Source organism: Schistocerca cancellata, chromosome 2, assembly GCF_023864275.1.
Source record: "Schistocerca cancellata isolate TAMUIC-IGC-003103 chromosome 2, iqSchCanc2.1, whole genome shotgun sequence".
Taxonomy (NCBI): Eukaryota; Metazoa; Arthropoda; class Insecta; order Orthoptera; family Acrididae; genus Schistocerca; species Schistocerca cancellata.
The window spans coordinates 59024773-59047255 of record NC_064627.1 but is presented as its reverse complement, the minus strand read 5'-3'; the positions used below and the strand labels follow the sequence as shown (position 1 = coordinate 59047255).

The 22483-nt window shown below is 46.1% G+C and overlaps 1 protein-coding gene across 3 annotated transcripts in view; it reads left to right on the top strand.

The window, feature by feature from the left end:
- LOC126161331 (uncharacterized) overlaps positions 1-22483 on the top strand; it is a 681344-nt gene that overhangs the window by 556280 nt on the left and 102581 nt on the right. For all 3 annotated transcript variants that reach the window (XM_049917091.1, XM_049917090.1, XM_049917092.1), the window contains exon 3: positions 10794-10951. In XM_049917091.1, the coding sequence (XP_049773048.1) occupies positions 10794-10951 (158 nt within the window). The remainder of the gene's footprint in view (positions 1-10793; positions 10952-22483) is intronic.

Sequence of the window (22483 nt, the reverse complement as noted above, 5' to 3'; positions counted from 1 at the left end):
AGAAGGGAGAACCGATAGAGGTACTGAAGGTACCCTCCGCCTCACACCGTCAGGTGGCTTGCGGAGTATGGATGTAGATGTAGATGTAGATGTAGAAACCTGTAAATTATTCCACAGTCCACAGGAAGAACTGTTAAAAAGAAAAGACAGCGGCGCAGCGAGGTGCAAGGTGGCCGTCACTCTGGACTCTGCGTCTTCATTTAACACTGGCCCCTGCTGGAACGCCAGCACCTCGCCACCGGTGGCAACGACCGCACGGGACATGGAGGAACACAACAACCGGCCCGATTCGCCGCGCCGGCGCCGGTTTTGTGCTCTCGGCTACCGCGCGAGCCGACCCGTGATTCATTTTCCTCGCGTTCTAAACGCCTGTAATAGGCTGCATGAGCTGGCAACTACCTGAGTCCGCGCTTCCTCCACGTGGTCCGGCACGTGCAGCCCACGACGGATTCTCCAATAGCGGCCTTGGCGGTAGCCAATCTCCTCTCTCTCGCGCTACACTGCCTCGCAACCAATTAGCAGCGCGTGGATCAAAATCGTTGACGGGAGATCGGAACTGGCTGTTTATTATCGCACCGCGTGTGAGTCTGCAATTGATTGCTCTGGGGCTTTGAGAACACAGCTTGCGACTTTTAAGCGATCTGCAATGTGTGAGAGAGCCACTGGATGAAGCTGTGTTGATTATACACCTCCCCCCCCCCCCCCACCCCTCTCTCTCTCCCTCTTAATTGAGTAAGTCGTTTACTACAACTCTTTCTTTATACAGCGTGAGCAACTGACCCAGGAAATGTTTCATGCACCTTAAGAAAGGAAACCCAACTTCCATTATCTGTCACAGGAGCAGATGATGTAAGTTCAGTTGCCGGCCGGAGTGGCCGTGCGGTTCTAGGCGCTACAGTCTGGAACCGCAGGACCGCTACGGTCGCAGGTTCGAATCCTGCCTCGGGCATGTATGTCCTTAGGTTAGTTAGGTTTAAGTAGTTCTAAGTTCTAGGGGACTGATGACCTGAGAAGTTAAGTCCCATAGTGCTCAGAGCCATTTGATTTGATTTGATTTGAAAGTTCAGTTGCATTCTTAAGGTACATGAAATATTCATTTTGCGCCCACCTCGTTAATCTTCCCTAAAAAGAGTATGAATAACGCGTGTCTAAAAATGAATTTTCTTCAGACAGCAATTAAATAATCTTTCATTTTGTGTTAATATGATCGATTTCGAGGCTTCTAGCCTCATCTTCAGATGAACCTGTGCACAGTACCTACCTCCTGGCGAGATATATATGTAAATATTTAAATTTTCCACTGTCGACGGAACAGAGGGGCTGCAGTCATAGTATAAATTGAGAGTCTGAGTGAATATACTTTAGACTGCAATTAAATGATCTTGAATTTGTTTTGAAATGATAGATTTCGGGGCCTCTAGCCTCCGGCAATGATGGTAACTTAAATACATTTACAATATTCACACCTTCACGGAATATGCTGCTATTCACATGTACCTCCCCACATGAGGGTAGAAGTCTTGGAAACGGACATCGTAAATCAAACTAAAGATCATGTAACTGCACTCTGAGGCAAATTCATTATTACTCTAATTTTATGATACGCCTATGTCCCCACGGTTCCATCAACGACGTAAAATTTAGGTATGAATGGCTCTTTTTATTTCCGTTGTTTTTGATGTTGCCTCTTTCCCATCTCATACATTATGCTGTTATACTAGATTCATCGAACTGTTTTTTTTTCTCCGAACTACGCTCTTATTAGCTTCTGGAAACGCTGGAATGCAGATGTATTCTTTCTTACTCTGATTGCCTCAAATGTATTCTGTTCAATGATGTTCGTTTTATACATCCTCTAGTCTTTTTTTACTAACCGCCTGACGTACAAATCGTCTTTCGCTTTAGATTTAGTTGAAAAATAAGTTGTAAGCTATGTTGTCGTTGATTCTTGAAATGTGTCTGAAAAACTCACTCCATCGTGTTCGCATAGCATTTGATATACTGCCGAATCTCGTACAGTTCTTGGTTACTAAGGCATCAGTGGATCTCACAGACTTTTGTTGATTCAACGACATTATTTGCAGTTTCTACGACTTGATTTATATTATTTGCAGTTTCCCCTACTTGGTTTATAATTCTAGGTTTCCCGAAGCATCCTGGTATTTGGGTTACGTCACTGTCTAATCTTGATTATATCTGAAAACCGTAATGGCTCTGTTTTCCAAGTGTATCAATTACAAAGAGTTGCATGACTTCAAAAAAATGGTTCAGATGGCTCTGAGCACTGTGGGACTTAACATCTGAGGTCATCAGTTCCCTAGAACTCAGAACTAGTTAAATCTAACTAAGGACATCACACACATCCATGCCCGAGGCAGGGTTCGAACCTGCGACCCTGAGGTCATCAGTTCCCTAGAACTTAGAACTAGTTAAATCTAACTAAGGACACGTCCATGCCCGAGGCAGGATTCGAACCTGCGACCGTAGCGGTCGCGCGGTTCCAGACTGAAGCGCCTAGAACCGCTCGGCTACTCCGGCCGGTTGCATGACTTCACCTAGCTATTTAAATTTAAGAAATTAGAGTATTTCACAATTCTTTTTCATGATGCATCTTCCGAATTCTGTGACGTTGCTTACGAGTTTCAACTTATCGATCGACTTCAGGAAGTCAGTTTTTGCTTTGTTTCTTGCAGTCTGTTAATGTTGTTGAGAACTTTATAGGGAGACATTATAAGTTTATTTTGATATAAATGAAATTAACGGAGATTCTGGAAGCATATCATGCTTAGCCGGTATGTGGCTGCTTTAACTTTCTGTTGCATACTGACAACCAAGTCAGATAACAGTTGCTATTGTAGGAACTATTGGGTTCTCCCTATGTGATATTAGGCATCTTTGTTCCTTTTCTCTCTCTTCCATTCCATGGAAGATATGCGTTCATTGAAGTTGCCATGTTGGTCATGCTAGATGACAAATACAAATTCTCTGCGCTTAGCGTTTCCGACATTTCGTTCCTTTTCTGGCATGTAAAGATTATTACAACATATTTTAAGAAGGTGGTGCCCCACAGCTATTAAATATTTGGAAGAAAATCGTGATTCACCGCCAAGAATTACTGATAAAAAATTGTTTATCATACATCCAGCTTTGTTCCACAGACCATCATTACGTATAATTTACAACAGATAACAAGACGATGTAAAATCGACGCCGTTAGCAAAATAATGGATTTTATCTTTCCTGACGGCACTGATTTTATATTGCCTTGTAAACTGTTGTAAAAATTCTGTATTTTTTATGGTCTGTGGTCCGATTCTGCTTTTATTATAAATATTTTTTATGAGCAGCTCTTGGCGGTTAATCATGACGTTCTTCAAAGATCGTTACTTTTTTATCAGTATTAGGTAGATCTTTGCTAAACGACAAAATTACTTTGCAGTTAACAAGACGTCACGATAATGCTATTGCGTACTGGAGCGAGATTTACGATGTTTTCAAAATTTACGCTCAGTGCACATTATGTATGGCAAAAAAAATGCAATGAATGTGGCTAACTGTTGAAATAGTCCATTGTGTTCTTTGTCTCAGTCATGGTCCAATAGTCACATACTACCCCCGCACTGGGTGAAAAGGGTTCCTAAATTATCGCTAAACACACGATCACCTAGAACGTGACGTACGACAAGGCTGAGAATGTATCAACCGTAGCACAGCTCGTATTCAAATTGAAGTTTCGCCTTCTACTGGGACGAGTTCGCTTCCTGGAAGTTCTCTGCATTGACGAGTAGTGATTAGATCTTCGCGGTTGGAGTCAGGCCGGGCTTTTTATCTCGCCTGATCGGAAAGTGGCTCTTCTTCTGCCAGACTGATTGTTTCTTTTCTTTATGTTACGATCGGCGTTGCCATTCTGCCGTTACCAGCGGTGATCGGGGAGGAGGTGTGAAAACTCACAGCCGGCAAGACGCGTCTAATCTCGGACTGCAGTAACAACCCGCTGTTACACTCCACTGGGCTTCGGCCCCCTCAACTGTAAGAGAGATGCCGAAGTGCTGCATTCGGAACGCGGAACACTGACACAAGATTTCTTAAGGGCATACGTTGCCGCCTTAGTAATGAAAGCTGCAATCACACAACACTGTGGTTACGAATGCGCATACGTATTTTTTATTCAGTAACACAGCAGTCATTAATTTTTGTGCGAACTGTGTCCATGCAGTCGCATCTCGATAAACATTCCTGTTTAGCAAACGCAAGCTAACTACACTCCTGGAAATGGAAAAAAGAACACATTGACACCGGTGTGTCAGACCCACCATACTTGCTCCGGACACTGTACAAGCAATGATCACACGCACGGCACAGCGGACACACCAGGAACCGCGGTGTTGCCCGTCGAATGGCGCTAACTGCGCAGCATTTGTGCACCGCCGCCGTCAGTGTCAGCCAGTTTGCCGTGGCATACGGAGCTCCATCGCAGTCTTTAACACTGGTAGCATGCCGCGACAGCGTGGACGTGAACCGTATGTGCAGGTGACGGACTTTGAGCGAGGGCGTATAGTAGGCATGCGGGAGGCCGGGTGGACGTACTGCCGAATTGCTCAACACGTGGGGCGTGAGGTCTCCACAGTACATCGATGTTGTCGCCAGTGGTCGGCGGAAGGTGCACGTGCCCGTCGACCTGGGACCGGACCGCAGCGATGCACGGATGCACGCCAAGACCGTAGGATCCTACGCAGTGCCGTAGGGGACCGCACCGCCACTTCCCAGCAAATTAGGGACACTGTTGCTCCTGGGGTATCGGCGAGGACCATTCGCAACCGTCTCCATGAAGCTGGGCTACGGTCCCGCACACCGTTAGGCCGTCTTCCGCTCACGCCCCAGCATCGTGCAGCCCGCCTCCAGTGGTGTCGCGACAGGCGTGAATGGAGGGACGAATGGAGACGTGTCGTCTTCAGCGATGAGAGTCGCTTCTGCCTTGGTGCCAATGATGGTCGTATGCGTGTTTGGCGCCGTGCAGGTGAGCGCCACAATCAGGACTGCATACGACCGAGGCACACAGGGCCAACACTCGGCATCATGGTGTGGGGAGCGATCTCCTACACTGGCCGTACACCACTGGTGATCGTCGAGGGGACACTGAATAGTGCACGGTACATCCAAATCGTCATCGAACCCATCGTTCTACCATTCCTAGACCGGCAAGGGAACTTGCTGTTCCAACAGGACAATGCACGTCCGCATGTATCCCGTGCCACCCAACGTGCTCTAGAAGGTGTAAGTCAACTACCCTGGCCAGCAAGATCTCCGGATCTGTCCCCCATTGAGCATGTTTGGGACTGGATGAAGCGTCGTCTCACGCGGTCTGCACGTCCAGCACGAACGCTGGTCCAACTGAGGCGCCAGGTGGAAATGGCATGGCAAGCCGTTCCACAGGACTACATCCAGCATCTCTACGATCGTCTCCATGGGAGAATAGCAGCCTGCATTGCTGCGAAAGGTGGATATACACTGTACTAGTGCCGACATTGTGCATGCTCTGTTGCCTGTGCCTATGTGCCTGTGGTTCTGTCAGTGTGATCATGTGATGTATCTGACCCCAGGAATGTGTCAATAAAGTTTCCCCTTCCTGGGACAATGAATTCACGGTGTTCTTATTTCAATTTCCAGGAGTGTATAATTTGAAACAAAGAGAAAGCATCCTTCTTCCATTTCGCTCGTTGCTTAAGATTTTACTAATTCGATGCCATTCACAAATTATTTTTGTTTATTATTTTATATTTTGACTGAGCTGTCACATGTTATTGCAGTCTCATCTTCTGTTACATGAGAAACGTTACCAACAGCAATTATTCCTATAATTTATGCTGAGCAACATTATGTCGTCATATATTCACAGTAATGAATCATGTGCAGGAATTATTGTTTGTTTCTAACCCTGAGTTTCTGAAGCTATCGTTATGTTTATAAAATTATGTAGTTGGCTGTTTATGTTGGTACGTGTAAAACGCAATGTGTTAATGAGCGGAAGTAACACAGATATTTTTCATGGATCTTTGCACTTTTGAAGGTCAGCCAGCAACTCTGTTTCTCGTTTTTTGGTCACAATAACGGATTTTATTGTTCTAGGAAACAGTAATAACCAAAGGTATTAATAATCAGGAGCAGTAGTTTAGTCTGGCCATGGACTGAAGAAAGGAGGCATTAAAGTGAAATAGCTTTTTTCAGTACATTCATTATTAGATGCCGGCCTGAGTGAACGAGCGGTTCTAGGCGCTACAGCCGGCCGGAGTGGCCGAGCGGTTAAAGGCGCTACAGTCTGGAACCGCACGACCGCTACGGTCACAGGTTCGAATCCTGCCTCGGGAATGGATGTGTGTGATGTCCTTAGGTTAGTTAGGTTTAAGTAGTTCTAAGTTCTAGGGGACTGATGACCACAGCAGTCAAGTTCCATAGTGCTCAGAGCCATTTGAACCATTATTAGATACACAGATAACTGCTACGGTTGCGAAAGAAAGTGTACTGTAACTCATGTTACAGACTCACATGTTTGAATAGTTACATGATTAGTAAGGGTCTGATAGTAAGTTAGATATCATTCAGTAGTTTAATTTGATTAAAGCGGAATATCAAAACCTTAAGTAAGTCGGAAGATACTTTGATACACACTTCATAGATGACAACATGCACACGCCCGGGTTCCCGGGTTCGATTCCCGGCGGGGTCAGGGATTTTCTCTGCCTCGTGATGGCTGGGTGTTGTGTGCTGTCCTTAGGTTAGTTAGGTTTTAGTAGTTCTAAGTTCTAGGGGACTGATGACCATAGATGTTAAGTCCCATAGTGCTCAGAGCCATTTGAACCATTTTTGACAACATGCATGTCTTGAAGTCGGGATATAAACGTACATTTTTCTGTTATTGCGTATATGAAAACTGCGTTTTCCTTTGACGTGGAGACCAATTTTTGAGTGATCTGATCCTTCCAGTCTACTAATGCAAATGCTTAGTATGTGTTGCGTTAGGTGTGTCTCAGTTAGTTTTTCATCAGCTCGTTCACATTCCGAACACAGAACTTCCGAACAATATTAGAAATAAAAATCTTAAATATTTTGATGCCCTTCACATGTTGCTTTAACAACGCAGGGGACGTGTTTCTATTGTGACGGATGTTTAGGAAAGATGTTTCGTGCGGCCGCTTGCGAGATCCGCCGGTCCTTGCGGCGGTTACACAAGCATTACGACTGAGCTAGCGACAGGGATTCATTTACCTCTCATCGCGTGACCCGCCGAGTCGGCTTTCCCTCGGAGACGAGGTTCTTACTGTGACCCTTGGCCTACAATTCGGAACAGCGATTCTAAAGGGAAAAAGACCTGCGCGGCCTCGGGCCTAAAGATCGCACAGAGAAAGCCGCCGTCTGGTAGTTTTGCTGCGCTAACAGCGTTTCTACCATTTCGTCACTTCTGTGCGAAGCAGCGGGGGGACCTGGCAGAGGAACCATTACCACGCTGAATGAAAATATCTGCCACAAAGAAAGTGCAGTCACTTCTTCGTCGCCGTAGATTTGCCGTATTGTGAGGCTGAACGAAGATAAGTTTCACATCCTATGCATTAATTCATGTTCATGATGGTATACAACTCCTTTATTTCTGTATGTATAGCCGTATGCCGTAATCGAAAATAGTAAAACTGTTCTGTCACATTGCTTCCTTGTAGGGCAGTGAGAAAGGAAAATAAATGTCGTAATTGCCGGCCGGAGTGGCCGTGCGGTTCTAGGCGCTACAGTCTGGAACCGGGCGACCGCTACGGTCGCAGGTTCGAATCCTGCCTCGGGCATTGATGTGTGTGATGTCCTTAGGTTAGTTAGGTTCAATTAGTTCTGAGTTCTAGGCGACTGATGACCTCAGAAGTTAAGTCGCATAGTGCTCAGAGCCATTTGAACCATTTGTCATAATTTGTTTTCCGCGTTGTTCTCCGATGAATACTGAAAACCATTAGGTAATCGTATCGCTCCCCAACGACTATGAGACATTATTTAATGTAAATATATGTCCGTACTACCTGGCGAATAATGAAAAGGAAATGTGAGCGATTACGTTGTAAGTGTAAATTAAGACAGTTTTTGGAAAAACTCTGATGAAGATGCAAGTTCCTAAGTGTAATTAAATGAATAATCAAACAATGAGCGTTCACCGTCTCGGATAATCTTATCGTCAAGTACACGATCATCACACTATTACACCACCAGAACAGTCCATACGACCTTTCTGAGATAATCATTCGAATTGGGTCATTGAAATAACAAAAATGTTAATTAGATTTATACAGCTCACCGAGTGAGTACGCTATTACTGCAACGCAGCTTACAACAGAGCGTCAATACGCGCCAATCCCATATATTTTCAATGTCGTCAACTCTAAAGGACAGTATGATTATTTTAAATATTTCGTAAATGAAGCGATGAGAAGGAAGACGGCTGATAGAATCATCCGCTAGCAGAACGTCTTTGGATTACTAGAATCCCCAAAGTAGAGATTATTATTATCGCAAGCTTACAAGATTTAATTTAAGTGGTGTTACAAGTAATGAATACACAGGGAACATACCAAAAACTGCCTTTTGCAAGTAACGTCCGGTCTTCATTGCAATACACAGTTCAATACGGCAACTGTCGATTCATTTCAAAATATTTTAATTTTTTTTTTCTTATTCCGTCATTTCCCTTGCTCTTGGGCCATTTCAGTCCTGTTATTTACTTCTTGTGTTCTACGTTTTGTAAATCATCTGTCGCAGAACGGGAAGGGAAGGTAAATAATCATATTGTCAGAAATGCTTGGGAGAAGAGACGGATAAAAGTTTTTTTAGTCTTTCTGTTTATCAAACGTGTGGCGCTGAACTTACGAGATTTGCTTTGTTCCAGTCGCACAATTTTGTTTACAGACCAAGACTGTTCATACATGTGGTTCAAACAATTAGTTGTTAAGAAACAATAAAATTTGACAGATGTTATTTCATTATAAACATTAGTTTTAGTTAAAGAGGAAACATGTCCTGTATCTAGTGTTGTACTGAGAAGCGGTTCGCTTGTATTTAGTATAAAGCGAGTATTGCAAAGAGCTGCACAATAGCGTTCCATGTTTTCCACACAACAGATTTTTCGCAACGAGAGCTGTGGCATTGGTCTGATTCGACAGGGAATAGATTCTTCAGTGGATGACAGTGAATTGTCGTCCGTCAAGAAACAACACTAGCAGATATCGGTCAGCTTCAACAAAAAAATGTATGAGAATACTATACCACTGATATCTAGAATGTGCCTTTTTAATTAACTTGTATCAATTTGTACTAAAAAAGAGTGTAGTAGCGTTTACGTTTCGTGAAGTTTACCACTTTATGTTGCTGAAGACATGCAAGATTAACCTAGTTATTTCATACTGGCCACTCGGAAGATATGCGATCTGTTACGTTAAAAAGTTTGGGTAAAAAATCCTATGTCAAGATCACTAAAACTGCTTTATTGATAACTAGATCATATCGTTGACAAGACATTTTCAGATCAATAAAAAATTATTACTTAATTCAGCGTGTATCAGCCACCAGACACTACACACCGCCATAATCTGTTGAGCTGAATCGGTCTTGTTGTCATGCATACTCTAAAGTAGGTTGTCAAGTTTACAGCATTTACAACGTTAGCCATGTATGTCTCCAGTGCTCATATTGTCACACTTGCGTTCAAATGCAAGGAGATTTATAGTGATAACTATCATACAGTCCATATCTAGTTGTACGAGGGCTATTCGGAAAGTGAGGAGTGATTGGTAGCGAAATGGAAACCACTGAGAAAATCCGACGAGGCTTTTCACAGAGGTTTTGGGCAGTGTCTCTAGTATGCCCGTCGATCGCATCAAGACGCTCTTTTCAGTCGTGCGCGCACTGTGAGCGAGTAGAGGTGCCCAGAATAACAATGTCTCCAAGTAGGAGGGCCCTATGAGAGGCTTCGCCTTAATGAATGCAGCCCACCTAACACAACTGCCACGCACTCCCTTCTTCATGGCAATTCTCAGCCGCACTCTTCAGGGGCAGTAAAGAAGTCCTGCAGCCTTTTTGATAGGAAGAGTTCGATCACCCACAACACAGTCCTAATTGGCTTGTTCTGAGTATCATCTCTGTCCACATGAAACGCAGGCTACGCGCTATAGACCAGCGTAGAGAATTATCGGAAAGCACAAGCGGTTGCCTTCTATGACGATGGTGTTGGAAATTTGGTATAACGCTCTGACAAATGTCTAAGTCGGAGAGGCGACTATGTAGAGAAGTACCTGGAAGATGTAGCTAAATGTTCAAAGAAAACGGTTTTGATTTTCACTGTGGCTTCAATTTCGCTACCAGTCGTTCCTTACTTTCCGAATAACCCTCGTATATGTGGCGTATCACTCACAACGTTAGTTACAGGAAGAAGGATGTAACTTTACTACGGCTGAAACGAGTAGGAGGAGTTTTAGTGATCCTGACATAGGATTATTTACCTATAAAGCTAACGCAAGACTAAATTGTTAATCTTCACACAAGGCTGGTAGTTTTTCAAGACCTTGTTAGGCGACCCTCAGAGATAATACAGACCTCTATCCACCTATAACCAGCTAAGTGTGCCTTGTAATAACGTTATTTGTGAACGCTTACCACGAAATAATGACGATGACTCGACAGAAGGGAGTCGTCTTGTAAGATGTGCAGCCTGCAAATCGTTTCTTCGCTGTGGGCGGTGGCTGACTTGCATTTCTGGTGTGCTCCCGCAGGACCACATCCAGGAGGTGCTGGACAAGTGGACCCAGATCGACGACGAGATCTGGGCCAAGGTGATCGTGCTGGAGCGGAACCGGCGCGTCGCCAAGGCGTACGCCCGCGCGCCCGTCCTCACCGTCAACGGCTCCGACGACGGCTTCGACGGCTTCCGGTGAGTACCGCCGCTTCACAGCGAGGCGCGCCTCTGTCCGGGGCTCTATCCAGCCTGGACAATGGCTGGAAGTGGAGCTTCGTTAGCTTTCTATAAGATAGTGGAACTCTGGGTACGACCGGAATGTAAGCGAGATCTTCGCTTGTCGCCGCCGCGTTCTTTCTAACAGTGAGTTCAATTTCGACCGCGTATACAGGAGGGTTACTGTGTCTCGTAATCTTTCGCTCTTCCTTAAAACGTTCCCGGTTTACAAGTTGCTTCACCACGAGTAAAACACTCGAGCTTTTGGTAGCTGTCTCCACCTTTGTCATCAGGAGTTGTCCAACACTTTTTCCCAGCCGGCACTGGCACGTCTCTTCCGCCACCGTCCGGCGGCGACAAAGCCGTTTGGCATCCGTGCAAAGGAGAGTCTCGAGTCAGTACACCTGGAGGGCATTAAGGTACTCCACCAGGGATGGAGTAGGGGATCTCCCTGGCGACTACAAAGGCCAAGATTAGTTCTTGATCTGGCTGCTTACAGGAAGTATTGTACCCCGGACCACCTTTTTAAAATTACACTTACTGAGATTTTAGAACGCCATTCCGATTTTATTACTGTTTACACGGATGGGTCTAAACAGGGGGATTTGATGGGCTGCTATGCTGTGTTTCCCGATATTGTTCATCGGATAGGGCTCCCAGAGCAGTTCTCAGTTTACTATGCAGAACTGTTTGCCATTCTGCAAGCATTAGAGCATATGCGCCGACATCGTGGCACGAAATTCATCATCTGCTCTGATTCCCAAAGTGCTCTACACGCTCTTGAACAGACGTACCCAGCAGATCGGATGGTGCAAGAGGTGCAGGACGCACTCCTGCTCTTGCAACAGCAGGGCAAGGATGTAATTTTCTGCTGGGTTCCAGGGCACATAGGGATTCCTGGAAATGAACTTGCAGATGCGGCTGCCAAGGAGGCTTGCTCCATCCCACCTCCTGCTCGCTGTTCCGTCCCCCTGCAGGCCATTACGTCTTTCGTGACTCGGAAGGTCATGCGTTGGTGGGAGGCTCAGTGGCTGGACGTGAGGGATAATAAGTTGCGAGCGGTGAAGGATTCTGTCCGACCGTGGATCACCTCCTTCCGACAACGACGCGCTGAGGAAGTAGCCCTTACACGGCTTAGAATAGGCCATTGTCCTTTGACACATGGTTTTCTGTTACGTCGTGAGGAGCCACCAACGTGTCCGACATGTGGGACACAGCTGTCGATACGATATATTTTAACTGAGTGTGTTTTATATGTAGGTTTGAGGGAAGATTTAAATTTACCACCAGACCTGCCCTCTATTTTAACTAATAATGAGGCGAGTGTCGCTAGAGTTTTACGTTTTTGTGTGATGTCTGGCCTTCTTCCCAAAATATTGGGATTGAAGCCTTAATGTGCTGTCCAGTGGTTTGGTCACCCATTATTTGTAAGTGGTCACTCAGCCACCGTTAATTATTTTTACCTGTTTGTACTGCTATTTTATTTCTAGTTTTATCTCCCTGTTTTGATGTGCTGTGTCCAATCTTGCCATTTGAACGATACCAATTCCCTCACCATTTGGCTCTGAATTGAACTTTTGGGAACGGGCGCTGATAACCTCGCTGTTGTGCGCCCTAAAACACCAATCATCATCATCATATCATCATCATCAGGAGTTGAAACCACTGACTGCCTGGATTGTCTTGTGTGGATGCAATGGTAACTTTTGGAACCTTCCAGGGGGTACGTGAATGATCCAGGCGCATAAGGCAAGTTTGGCAGCTCCTAGCGACTCCGTTCCGCCACGGTACCGAGGTCCCCCGCGCGGGGTACCTGCGCGGTCTCAGGCGCCTTGTCAGGGTCCGCGTGGCTCACCCCGTCGGAGATTCGAGTCCTCCCTCGGGCATAGGTGTGTGTGCCGTCCTTAGCGTTAGGCAGTGTATATTAGATTACGTAGCGGGTAAACTTAGGGACCGATGACCTCAGCAGTTTGGTCCCATAAGACTCTACCAAAAATACGGAAATACCGAGGCCCCCGAGAAAGACAAGTCGCGGCGCGTACGTCACGAAAGTAGGCCGAGCGCGCACAACTCAGCAGACAAACTGCGTTTCTGTACCTGTTAACTCGTCACTGAGAGTGTATGTACAAACGAGAGCTGTATCTTCTGCTGGGAGCCACTAGTATTCAGTCTTACTGTTATCAGTCGTACAAGGATAGGAAGTCCACAAGCGTAATGATAATTTATTACGGCTGTACTGGGGTATAATAAAGTTAAAATCATGCCAATTGATTATCTGTGTCATAAGACACCACATCTTGTTGACATGAGAACTAGTAAGCAGAAGAGACTAAAAGCTATAAACAAGCCGTTATGTCATTAATGTCAAGAATTGATCTTACATGTTGTTGTACTACCGTCAATCAGCAAGATCTCATAATAGCAGATTCCAGTAGAAGATGTGTCGGCCGCTGTGGCCGAGCGGTTCTAGGCGCTTCAGTCCGGAACCGCGCTGCTGCTTCGGTCGCAGCTTCGAATCCTGCCTCGGGCATGGCTGTGTGTGATGTCCTTACGTTAGTTAGGTTGAAGTAGTTCTAAGTTCTAGGGGGACTGGTGACCTCAGATGTTAAGTCCCATAGTGCTTAGAGCCATTTGAACCATTTGATCCAGTAGAAGGTGCAATTCTCGTTAGTACATACACTACCATTTGCGAGTTAGCAGGTTTAAAAATGCATTTTGTCCGCTGAATTGAGCGAGCGAGCTCAGGCCTACCTTCGTAACCACCGCCTGTGTTCGAAGTGAGCGTGCAATAACAGTTCACAGACCGGAAGTGGCAGCACTAGCAGTGGAAGGTATGTATAGTGCGCCGAGGGGACGGTAATACACAGTAGTCATTTTCGCACAGCAGGAACGGAGCGATTTATCATACGTCCAAAAGGGCATTATCTTTGGATTTCGGGCCAAAAGTGGAAGCATCTTCGTAACGGTCAAGTTTGTAAACTGCTCGCGCGCTAGTGTAGTGTCAGTATACTGTGCGTGGCAAAATGTCACTATCCGAAACCGTCATCGAGGCAACTATGGTGCACCACGGGCCATAGATGACGGATGAACGACCGCTGCAGATATGCGTACGGGCGAACAGACGTGCAACTGTTGAGCAACTAACAGCCCAGATCAACCATGGGACTACCAATAGTGTCTCCTCAACGACCGCTCAGCAAATGCTGCTTCCGCAGGCGCCTGTTTCCTGCACCCATCCTGAGTGCTGTTCATCAGCGACGAAGGATAGAATTTGCACGACAGTACCGCAATTGGGCGTACGCTGGCCGTCTACAGGTGGACTTTTCAGTGATGGTCGTAGGATTGTCGGAAGGATCCACACCAAAGGAGAGAGTTTTACGGTCTGTATAACGTTTTCTTGGAATGGGCAAGGTGATCTCGTCGTTGTGGAAGGCACAGTGGATCAACAAAAGCATGAATACAGGTGGACTTTTCAGTGATGGTCGTAGGATTGTCGGAAGGATTCACACCAGAGGAGAGAGTTTTACGGTCTGTATAACGTTTTCTTGGCATGGGCAAGGTGATCTCGTCGTTGTGGAAGGCACAGTGGATCAACAAAAGCATGAATACAGGTGGACTTTTCAGTGATGGTCGTAGGATTGTCGGAAGGATTCACACCAGAGGAGAGAGCTTTACGGTCTGTATAACGTTTTCTTGGCATGGGCAAGGTGATCTCGTCGTTGTGGAAGGCACAGTGGATCAACAAAAGCATGAATACAGGTGGACTTTTCAGTGATGGTCGTAGGATTGTCGGAAGGATCCACACCAGAGGAGAGAGTTTTACGGTCTGTATAACGTTTTCTTGGCATGGGCAAGGTGATCTCGTCGTTGTGGAAGGCACAGTGGATCAACAAAAGCATGAATCACTTTTCAGTGATGGTCGTAGGATTGTCGGAAGGATCCACACCAGAGGAGAGAGTTTTACGGTCTGTATAACGTTTTCTTGGCATGGGCAAGGTGATCTCGTCGTTGTGGAAGGCACAGTGGATCAACAAAAGCATGAATACAGGTGGACTTTTCAGTGATGGTCGTAGGATTGTCGGAAGGATTCACACCAGAGGAGAGAGTTTTACGGTCTGTATAACGTTTTCTTGGCATGGGCAAGGTGATCTCGTCGTTGTGGAAGGCACAGTGGATCAACAAAAGCATGAATCACTTTTCAGTGATGGTCGTAGGATTGTCGGAAGGATCCACACCAGAGGAGAGAGTTTTACGGTCTGTATAACGTTTTCTTGGCATGGGCAAGGTGATCTCGTCGTTGTGGAAGGCACAGTGGATCAACAAAAGCATGAATACAGGTGGACTTTTCAGTGATGGTCGTAGGATTGTCGGAAGGATCCACACCAGAGGAGAGAGTTTTACGGTCTGTATAACGTTTTCTTGGCATGGGCAAGGTGATCTCGTCGTTGTGGAAGGCACAGTGGATCAACAAAAGCATGAATCACTTTTCAGTGATGGTCGTAGGATTGTCGGAAGGATCCACACCAGAGGAGAGAGTTTTACGGTCTGTATAACGTTTTCTTGGCATGGGCAAGGTGATCTCGTCATTGTGGAAGGCACATTGGATCAACAAAAGCATGAATCTACCCTTGGGGACCATGGCCACCGCTTCATGGAGCTTGTTTTCCCTCGGCACCATGGCATCTACCAACAGGTCAACGCAACGTGTCACACAGCCCACAGTATACGTGCGTGGTTCGAAGGGCACCAGAACGAGTTTACAGTACTACCCTGGCCACCAGACTCCTCCGATTTAATCTGTGGGGCCAACTCAATGGGGTTGTTGGCGTCAGCGATCCTCGACCGAGAAACCTAGCGAATCTGTCTTCGGCAGTGGGGCCGCTATGGTTCCACATCTCTGTCGGTACCTTAAAAATAATACACTACTGGCCAATAAAATTGCTTCACCAAGAAGAAATGCAGATGATAAACGGGTATTCATTGGACAAATATATTATACTAGAACTGACAAGTGATTACATTTTCACACAATTTGAGTGCATCGATCCCGAGAAATCAGTACCCACAACAACCACCTCTGGCCGTAATAGCGGCCTCGATACGCCTGGGCGTTGAGTCAGAGCTTGGATGGTGTGTGCAGGTACAGCTGCCCATGCAGCTTCAACACGATACCACAGTTCATCAAGAGTAGTGACTGGCATATTGTAACGAGCCAGTTGCTCGGCCACCGTTGACCAGACGTTTTCAATTGGTGAGAGATCTGGAGAATGTGCTGGCCAGGGCAGCAGTCGAACATTTTCTGTATCCAGAAAGGCCCGTACAGGACCGGCAACATGCGATCGTGCATTATCCTGCTGAAATGTAGGGTTTCGCAGGGATCGAATGAAGGCTAGATCCACGGATCATAACACATCTGAAATGTAGCGTCCACTATTCAAAGTGCCGTCAATGCGAACAAGAGGTGAACGAGACGTGTAACCAATGGCACCCCATACCATCACGCCGGGTGATACGCCAGTATGGCGATGACGAATACACGCTTCCTGTGTGCGTTCACCGCGGTGTCGGCAAACACGGATGCGACCATCATGATGTTGTAAACAGAACCTGGATTCATCCGAATAAAATGACGTTTAGCCATTCGTGCACCCAGGTTCGTCGTTGAGTACACCGTCGCAGGCGCTCCTGTCTGTGGTCCAGCGTCAAGGGTAACCGCAGCCACAGTCTCCGAGCTCATAGTCCATGCTACTGCAAACGTCGTCGAACTGTTCGTGCAGATGGTTGTTGTCTTGCATACGTCCCCATATGTTGACTCAGGGATCGAGACGTGGCTGCAAGATCCGTTACAGCCATGCCGATAAGATGCCTGTCATCTCGACTGCTAGTGATACGAGGCTGTTGGGATCCAGCACGGCGTTCCGTATACGCTCCTGAACCCACCGATTCCATATTCTGCTAACAGTCATTGGATCTCGACCAACGCGAGCAGCAATGTCACGATACGATAAACCGCAATTGCGAGAGGCTACAATCCGATCTTTATCATAGTCGGAAACGTGATGGTACGCATTTCTCCTCCTTACACGAGGCATCACAACAACGTTTCACCAGACAACGCCGGTCAACTGCTGTTTGTGTGTGAGAAATGGGTTGAAAACTTTCCTCATGTCAGCACGTTGTAGGTGTCGCCACCGGCGCGAACGTTGTTTGAATGCTCTGCAAAGCTAATCAATTGCATATCACAGCGTCTTCTTCCTGTCGGTTAAATTTCGCGTCTGTAGCACGTCATCTTCGTGGTGTAGCAATTTTAATGGCCAGTAGTGTACTCACCGACTGTTCCTGTACGTCTTGCAGCGCTCCGCACAGCAAAAGTTGTTCAGGCTTTTGACAGGTGTTCTCATTAATGTGACTGGAGAGTGGATAAGAAAGCGAACTGCATCGTATCATACGGTTCTAGGAAAGGAGTTGGCGGTTGCGGACTACTGTCGCAACGGCGTGAGGCTTGCGAGGCGAACGCAGTCCGCATACGGCAGCGGCTGTCGGCCGGGGCGAAAGTGTGTGCTGGGCCGGTGGCCAGTGGCTAACTTCCTGCGAAGCTTCCTCCGCCGCGCCCGCGTTTAGCCGCGCCGCTTGTTAGTTCCGCGTGCTGGGCGCGCGCCCTGTCCTTATCAGGATAACGAGCAGTCTGTGCTCGTCTGCCCTCGTATCCGCCGGCGCATCGGCGCTCCAGTTCGCTTCCTGCCATCGAATCGGCAGGATCGGAATGCGGCCGGCGCCGCGCGGCGCCCTGCCCAGAAGCGGGACCCAGACACTTTGCTCTCGCGCCGTTACGAAAGCTCGCTGCGCCGAGACTTATCACACTCGTGACTCGCGAATAAAGCTTCCCATCAGATCTCTCCTGCGACGCAATAACTCCGCAATATCTGTTCTTCTTCCTCTTCCACTGAGTCAGCGAGAAGGCTGTACGTCTCTTGTTTTATTTGGAGTCTAGATGACTTCCTGCATAAGTTTCGTGATTACAAAGATTTGGGATTAGACATCACTCGCCAGCGCTAGCGGTTTTGCTGTCACGAGTTCAGACATATTCGCAACAAGGTTCCACAGCAATCCAGGCAATATTATTATTATTATTATTTAAACCCAGTCTTCGATCACAAAAAATTTAGTAACCATGTAGTTAATTTTGGTCAGCTGTGACCATCTTCAGACCCCAATTAGTCAACTACTGTACATAATTCGTGGCACTGGGCATGTAGATGGTACAGTCGCTTACTTTTATTTCACTTCTGGTAAAGATTCACAGGTGTGAAAAATGCTAATTGCACTGTGGTTTGGAGCTCACACCGAACTGAGTTTCCTCTGCAGCTGCCTGTTGACGCTAGTTTACTTGACGGAAGAAATGAAGGACACATTAGGCTATAATAAAGATGTTTTTTTGTAACCGAGACAAATCAAAATTTGCTGATATGTTTCTAAGATATCATCTTGCTAAGATCTCATCGTCAGAACAATTTTTTGGTACCGCCATTGTAGCCCCATACGGGTCAATCGGCACCGACCGACCGCCATGTCACCCTCACCCAATAGCTTCATCGAGATGCTGTATGGTGGGTTGGGGGAGGGGGGAGGGGGATGCGTGGGTGTGTGCCGCTGCTTCTCATTCAAGTAGTCCCTCACATGGTATCACGAAGCTGAGTCCACCCCATTTTAGTCCTCCAATCGATGACTAATCCCTGGCAGCACCGGAGTACCGGGAACCGAACCCCGACCCCGGGTACCCTGCATGGTAAGCATTCGCACTGACCCTCAGCTATGCAGGCAGACATCACAACATTATGACGATTAAATGAAGCAAAACATACAGAGTATAGAAAAAAACAACTTATGCAAAATTAGATAAAAATAAACCCTTTTTTATATGGTGAATGTGTGATGAGACGGTTCCCACGCTAGGGCTCTTTGGAAGGTTCGATGATATGTATGTTCAGAAACTGTGTTCAGGCTGCCGTGTGATGCATATTTGATAGAGATGTTGCTGAAACTGTCGCAACGAGCTGCCTCAAGAACAATGGCTGCAATTTCATCCAAAAGCGCAATCAGCTCTTCTGGCAATTCTACTGGGGGTCATCCGCAACTGAGCATAGCAATAGGCATGGAAATCACCGTTTAAGCTGTAAGGCTTTTATAATTCGCGACAGATTTCGGACTAACAAATGCCCATCATCAGGTGCAGTTGCCGAAAACAAACAAGAGAAGTGCGCACAAAATAATTTTTACATACGCTCGTATGCATAAAATTAAGTAAACGAGAGCTATAATTCAGAAAAGTCTGCGGTTGGGCTTGATGCGATGAAAAGTGAGAAAGGAGTACGTCGATGTACCCTGGCGACAACTGATAATAAAACAAACAAACCGTTTAGGTGAAGAGGCATGGTATAAGATAAGAGCCAGAACTTTTGTTTTACTTATTTTCATCTCACTTATCTTGTTTATTTTCAGTAATTGCACCTAATGACAGGCATCTGTTAGCCCGCAACCTGTCGTGAATTAAAAAATAAAAGCCTTTCTACTGATGTGGTAATTTCCATGCCTACTGCGCTTTTCTGCAATGCCTATCAGAGTCTCGTACACATAACGCTTCATATCCTCAGCACGAAAAGAAATGTATAGGAAGCCAGCAAGATCACTAAAACAATATTCATCACACGGCAGCTTGCACATTACCTTTTTAATATCGAAAGCCACCGAAAGCTTCATAGATCCCCGGCAGAGAAACGGTGCACCTGTGACATTTCTGTCCTCTAAACACCCACTTTCTCTCCTCCCATTCCCTTCTTTAGCTTGTTCCATATACAACTATAATCAACATTATTACTGGTCTGAAAATTCCAGTGCTTTCACTGCGGTCTAGATTATTTGAGAGATAAGCCATATTGACTCGTGTAACAACACACCCATCGGATTACAGGACTCCTCTCTTTAAATAACGGCTGAAGCGAAAGTGACATTTTTTCAAAAAATGGTCCTGCGATTAATCGACACTTCAATCTAAAAAAGTAAACCATCGATTCTCCAATGATTTTTAGTAATTTGTCAACAACAGTCTTTCAGGGAATCTGAAACGCTTCACTAAAACTTTTTTACTGTCCTTTCTCGTTATCGAATTGTAATATGGTCTTTTTAGTATGGTTCTCTTCTTAGATTTCAATTTATAATTATGAACACCTTACTATAAAAAGAATGTGGCAGTTCATATAAATTAGATGCGGAACTTTCGGATTCCATCAGCTGTTAATAAGCCACTGTATGGGTGGCCCACTCGCGTAACGCGCGTTTAACATTTAAGCTGCAGTGATTGCAATATTATTTCGCAATCATGAGTCCGACGTCCTTTAAACTACAACTGCACAGACAGGACTCACCTCTGAAGAGTTGCAACATATTTTGGCAGTTGTGCGACAGTGGCTCCGCAATATTCGAGTGTGTTACGCAACAGCTACGTAGAGGGAGGCGAACGGAAGGCAGAGCACGCTGCCAATCCGCCGTTAATGGTTCGCCTTTGGCTGGCGACAGAAAGCTGCCATTGCACAACGTACAACGGGAGCATATTTAGGAACCATTTCTCAACCTAAAACTACTCCTTTTGTCCCCACATCCCTTTCCGTATACGTCGCGTAAGATAGAAACCAACTCCTCCAGCAATCTGATTACTGAAATACTGCGCAACTTACAAAAAATCTGGTCCACAGCTACACCTTATTTATTCAGAAACTAAAATTAATCGCAGTTTCAATAATAGGCTTCATTAACAATACTGGAGTACACATAGAACATCACAAAAATTATAGGACTGCCTCGAAGCACTATGGGACTTAACGTCTGAGGTCATCAGTCCCCTAGACTTAGAACTACGTAAACCTAAGGACAGCACATACATCCATCCCCGTGGCAGGATTCGAACCTGCGACCGTAGCAGAAACGCGGTTCCGGACTGAAGCGCCTAGAACCGCTCGGTCACAGCGGCCGGCCAATTATAGGACTTCAGGTCTGCGTTTCATGCAAGAAACTATTATTTATAAATACCCTAACATGTTTCAGCACATTTGAGCAATCTTCAGTTGGTAATTTTTTTACAGTTCTTATTTTCTACTCTGCTTAGTTCCATAGGACTCTCTTCGCATTATTGTACACGAGTAGCTTGCCATCTCTAAAGTTATTTTCGAAGTAGCCGTCCTTGTCTGCCAGATCCTCTTTCTGTAGCGTAAATGCACCCAGCGACACGAACATGTTTCTGGGGAGTTCCACACGTAAGCTACACTTCTGCACTTCGCAGCTTCACAGAACATTGTGTTCAAGTCTAGTCCAAGGGCTAGAAACACAGCAGAAATACAAACGTTGTGTCCCAGTCTAATCTAAGGACTATACACACTGCGTCAAAATAAAGACGACGTTTTGTGTAACGCAAAAGTGCTACTTGAGAGAGCAGTTCCTCAAAAACATGTATCATGTTTCTGAGTGAATTCCGCTGCAGAGGAGCATACACATAGGGACAGATACTTCGAAAATAACTTGTACAATAATTCAAAGAAATGTAGATGATGTGTGTGAATGAAGCTACCCACTAAGTGTCGGAAGGGGAGGGGGGCGATCGAATACGCCTCGCGGATTACTCACAAGGGTTGGTGAGATGGCCAGCCTGAATATGATTTTTAGGCGGTTTCTCACATCCAACTTGGTAAACAATGGGCTATTACTCACATCCCGCTTCAGATACACGCTATGCAATCATATAGAAAACGCTCATACATTTTAACATGAGATTTACCTCTAGATGCAGATGAATTGGGTACATAAGTTCCATTCCATGGTGGGGAGGGGGGAGGGGGGAGGTGGCGGGGGGTTGGTGGTGTCATGAAGGTCATCTGGCTACCACCTCCCACTAATATGCCCAAATCAATATAAAAATGTTGACCTCGAAGAGAAACGCGAAACGACAAGGAAGAAGAGTACTCATTGATGATGGAAGAAAGGCGCTGAAACGTGGGTTGGGTTGTTTCGGGGAGGAGGCCAGACAGCGAGGTCATCGGTCTCATCGGATTAGGGAAGGACAGGGAAGGAAATCGGCCGTGCCCTTTCAAAGGAACCATCCCGGCATTAGCCTGGAGCGATTTAGGGAAATCATGGAAAACCTAAATCAGGATGGCCGGACGCGGGAGTGAACCGTCGTCCTCCCGCTGAAACGTGGATTTATAAACAAGAATTGTTTGCATGATAGCCGGACGAGAATACCCGGTATTTAATCTCCAAACGCGGTTGCTACTAGAGCTTCAAAACCAAGGTGATTACATCACAGAAATGATTTCTGCCTGGGGATATAAAGCATCGGAAACTAACTCACGCGAAAATTTGCTTTGTTCCCTGTTGGGCGGCAGACAGCTTGGTCCGCGCAACTCTGCAACGCGGCGGAGCGTCCTTGGTGGCCGCCGAGGTAATGAAAGACGAGCGGAGGCC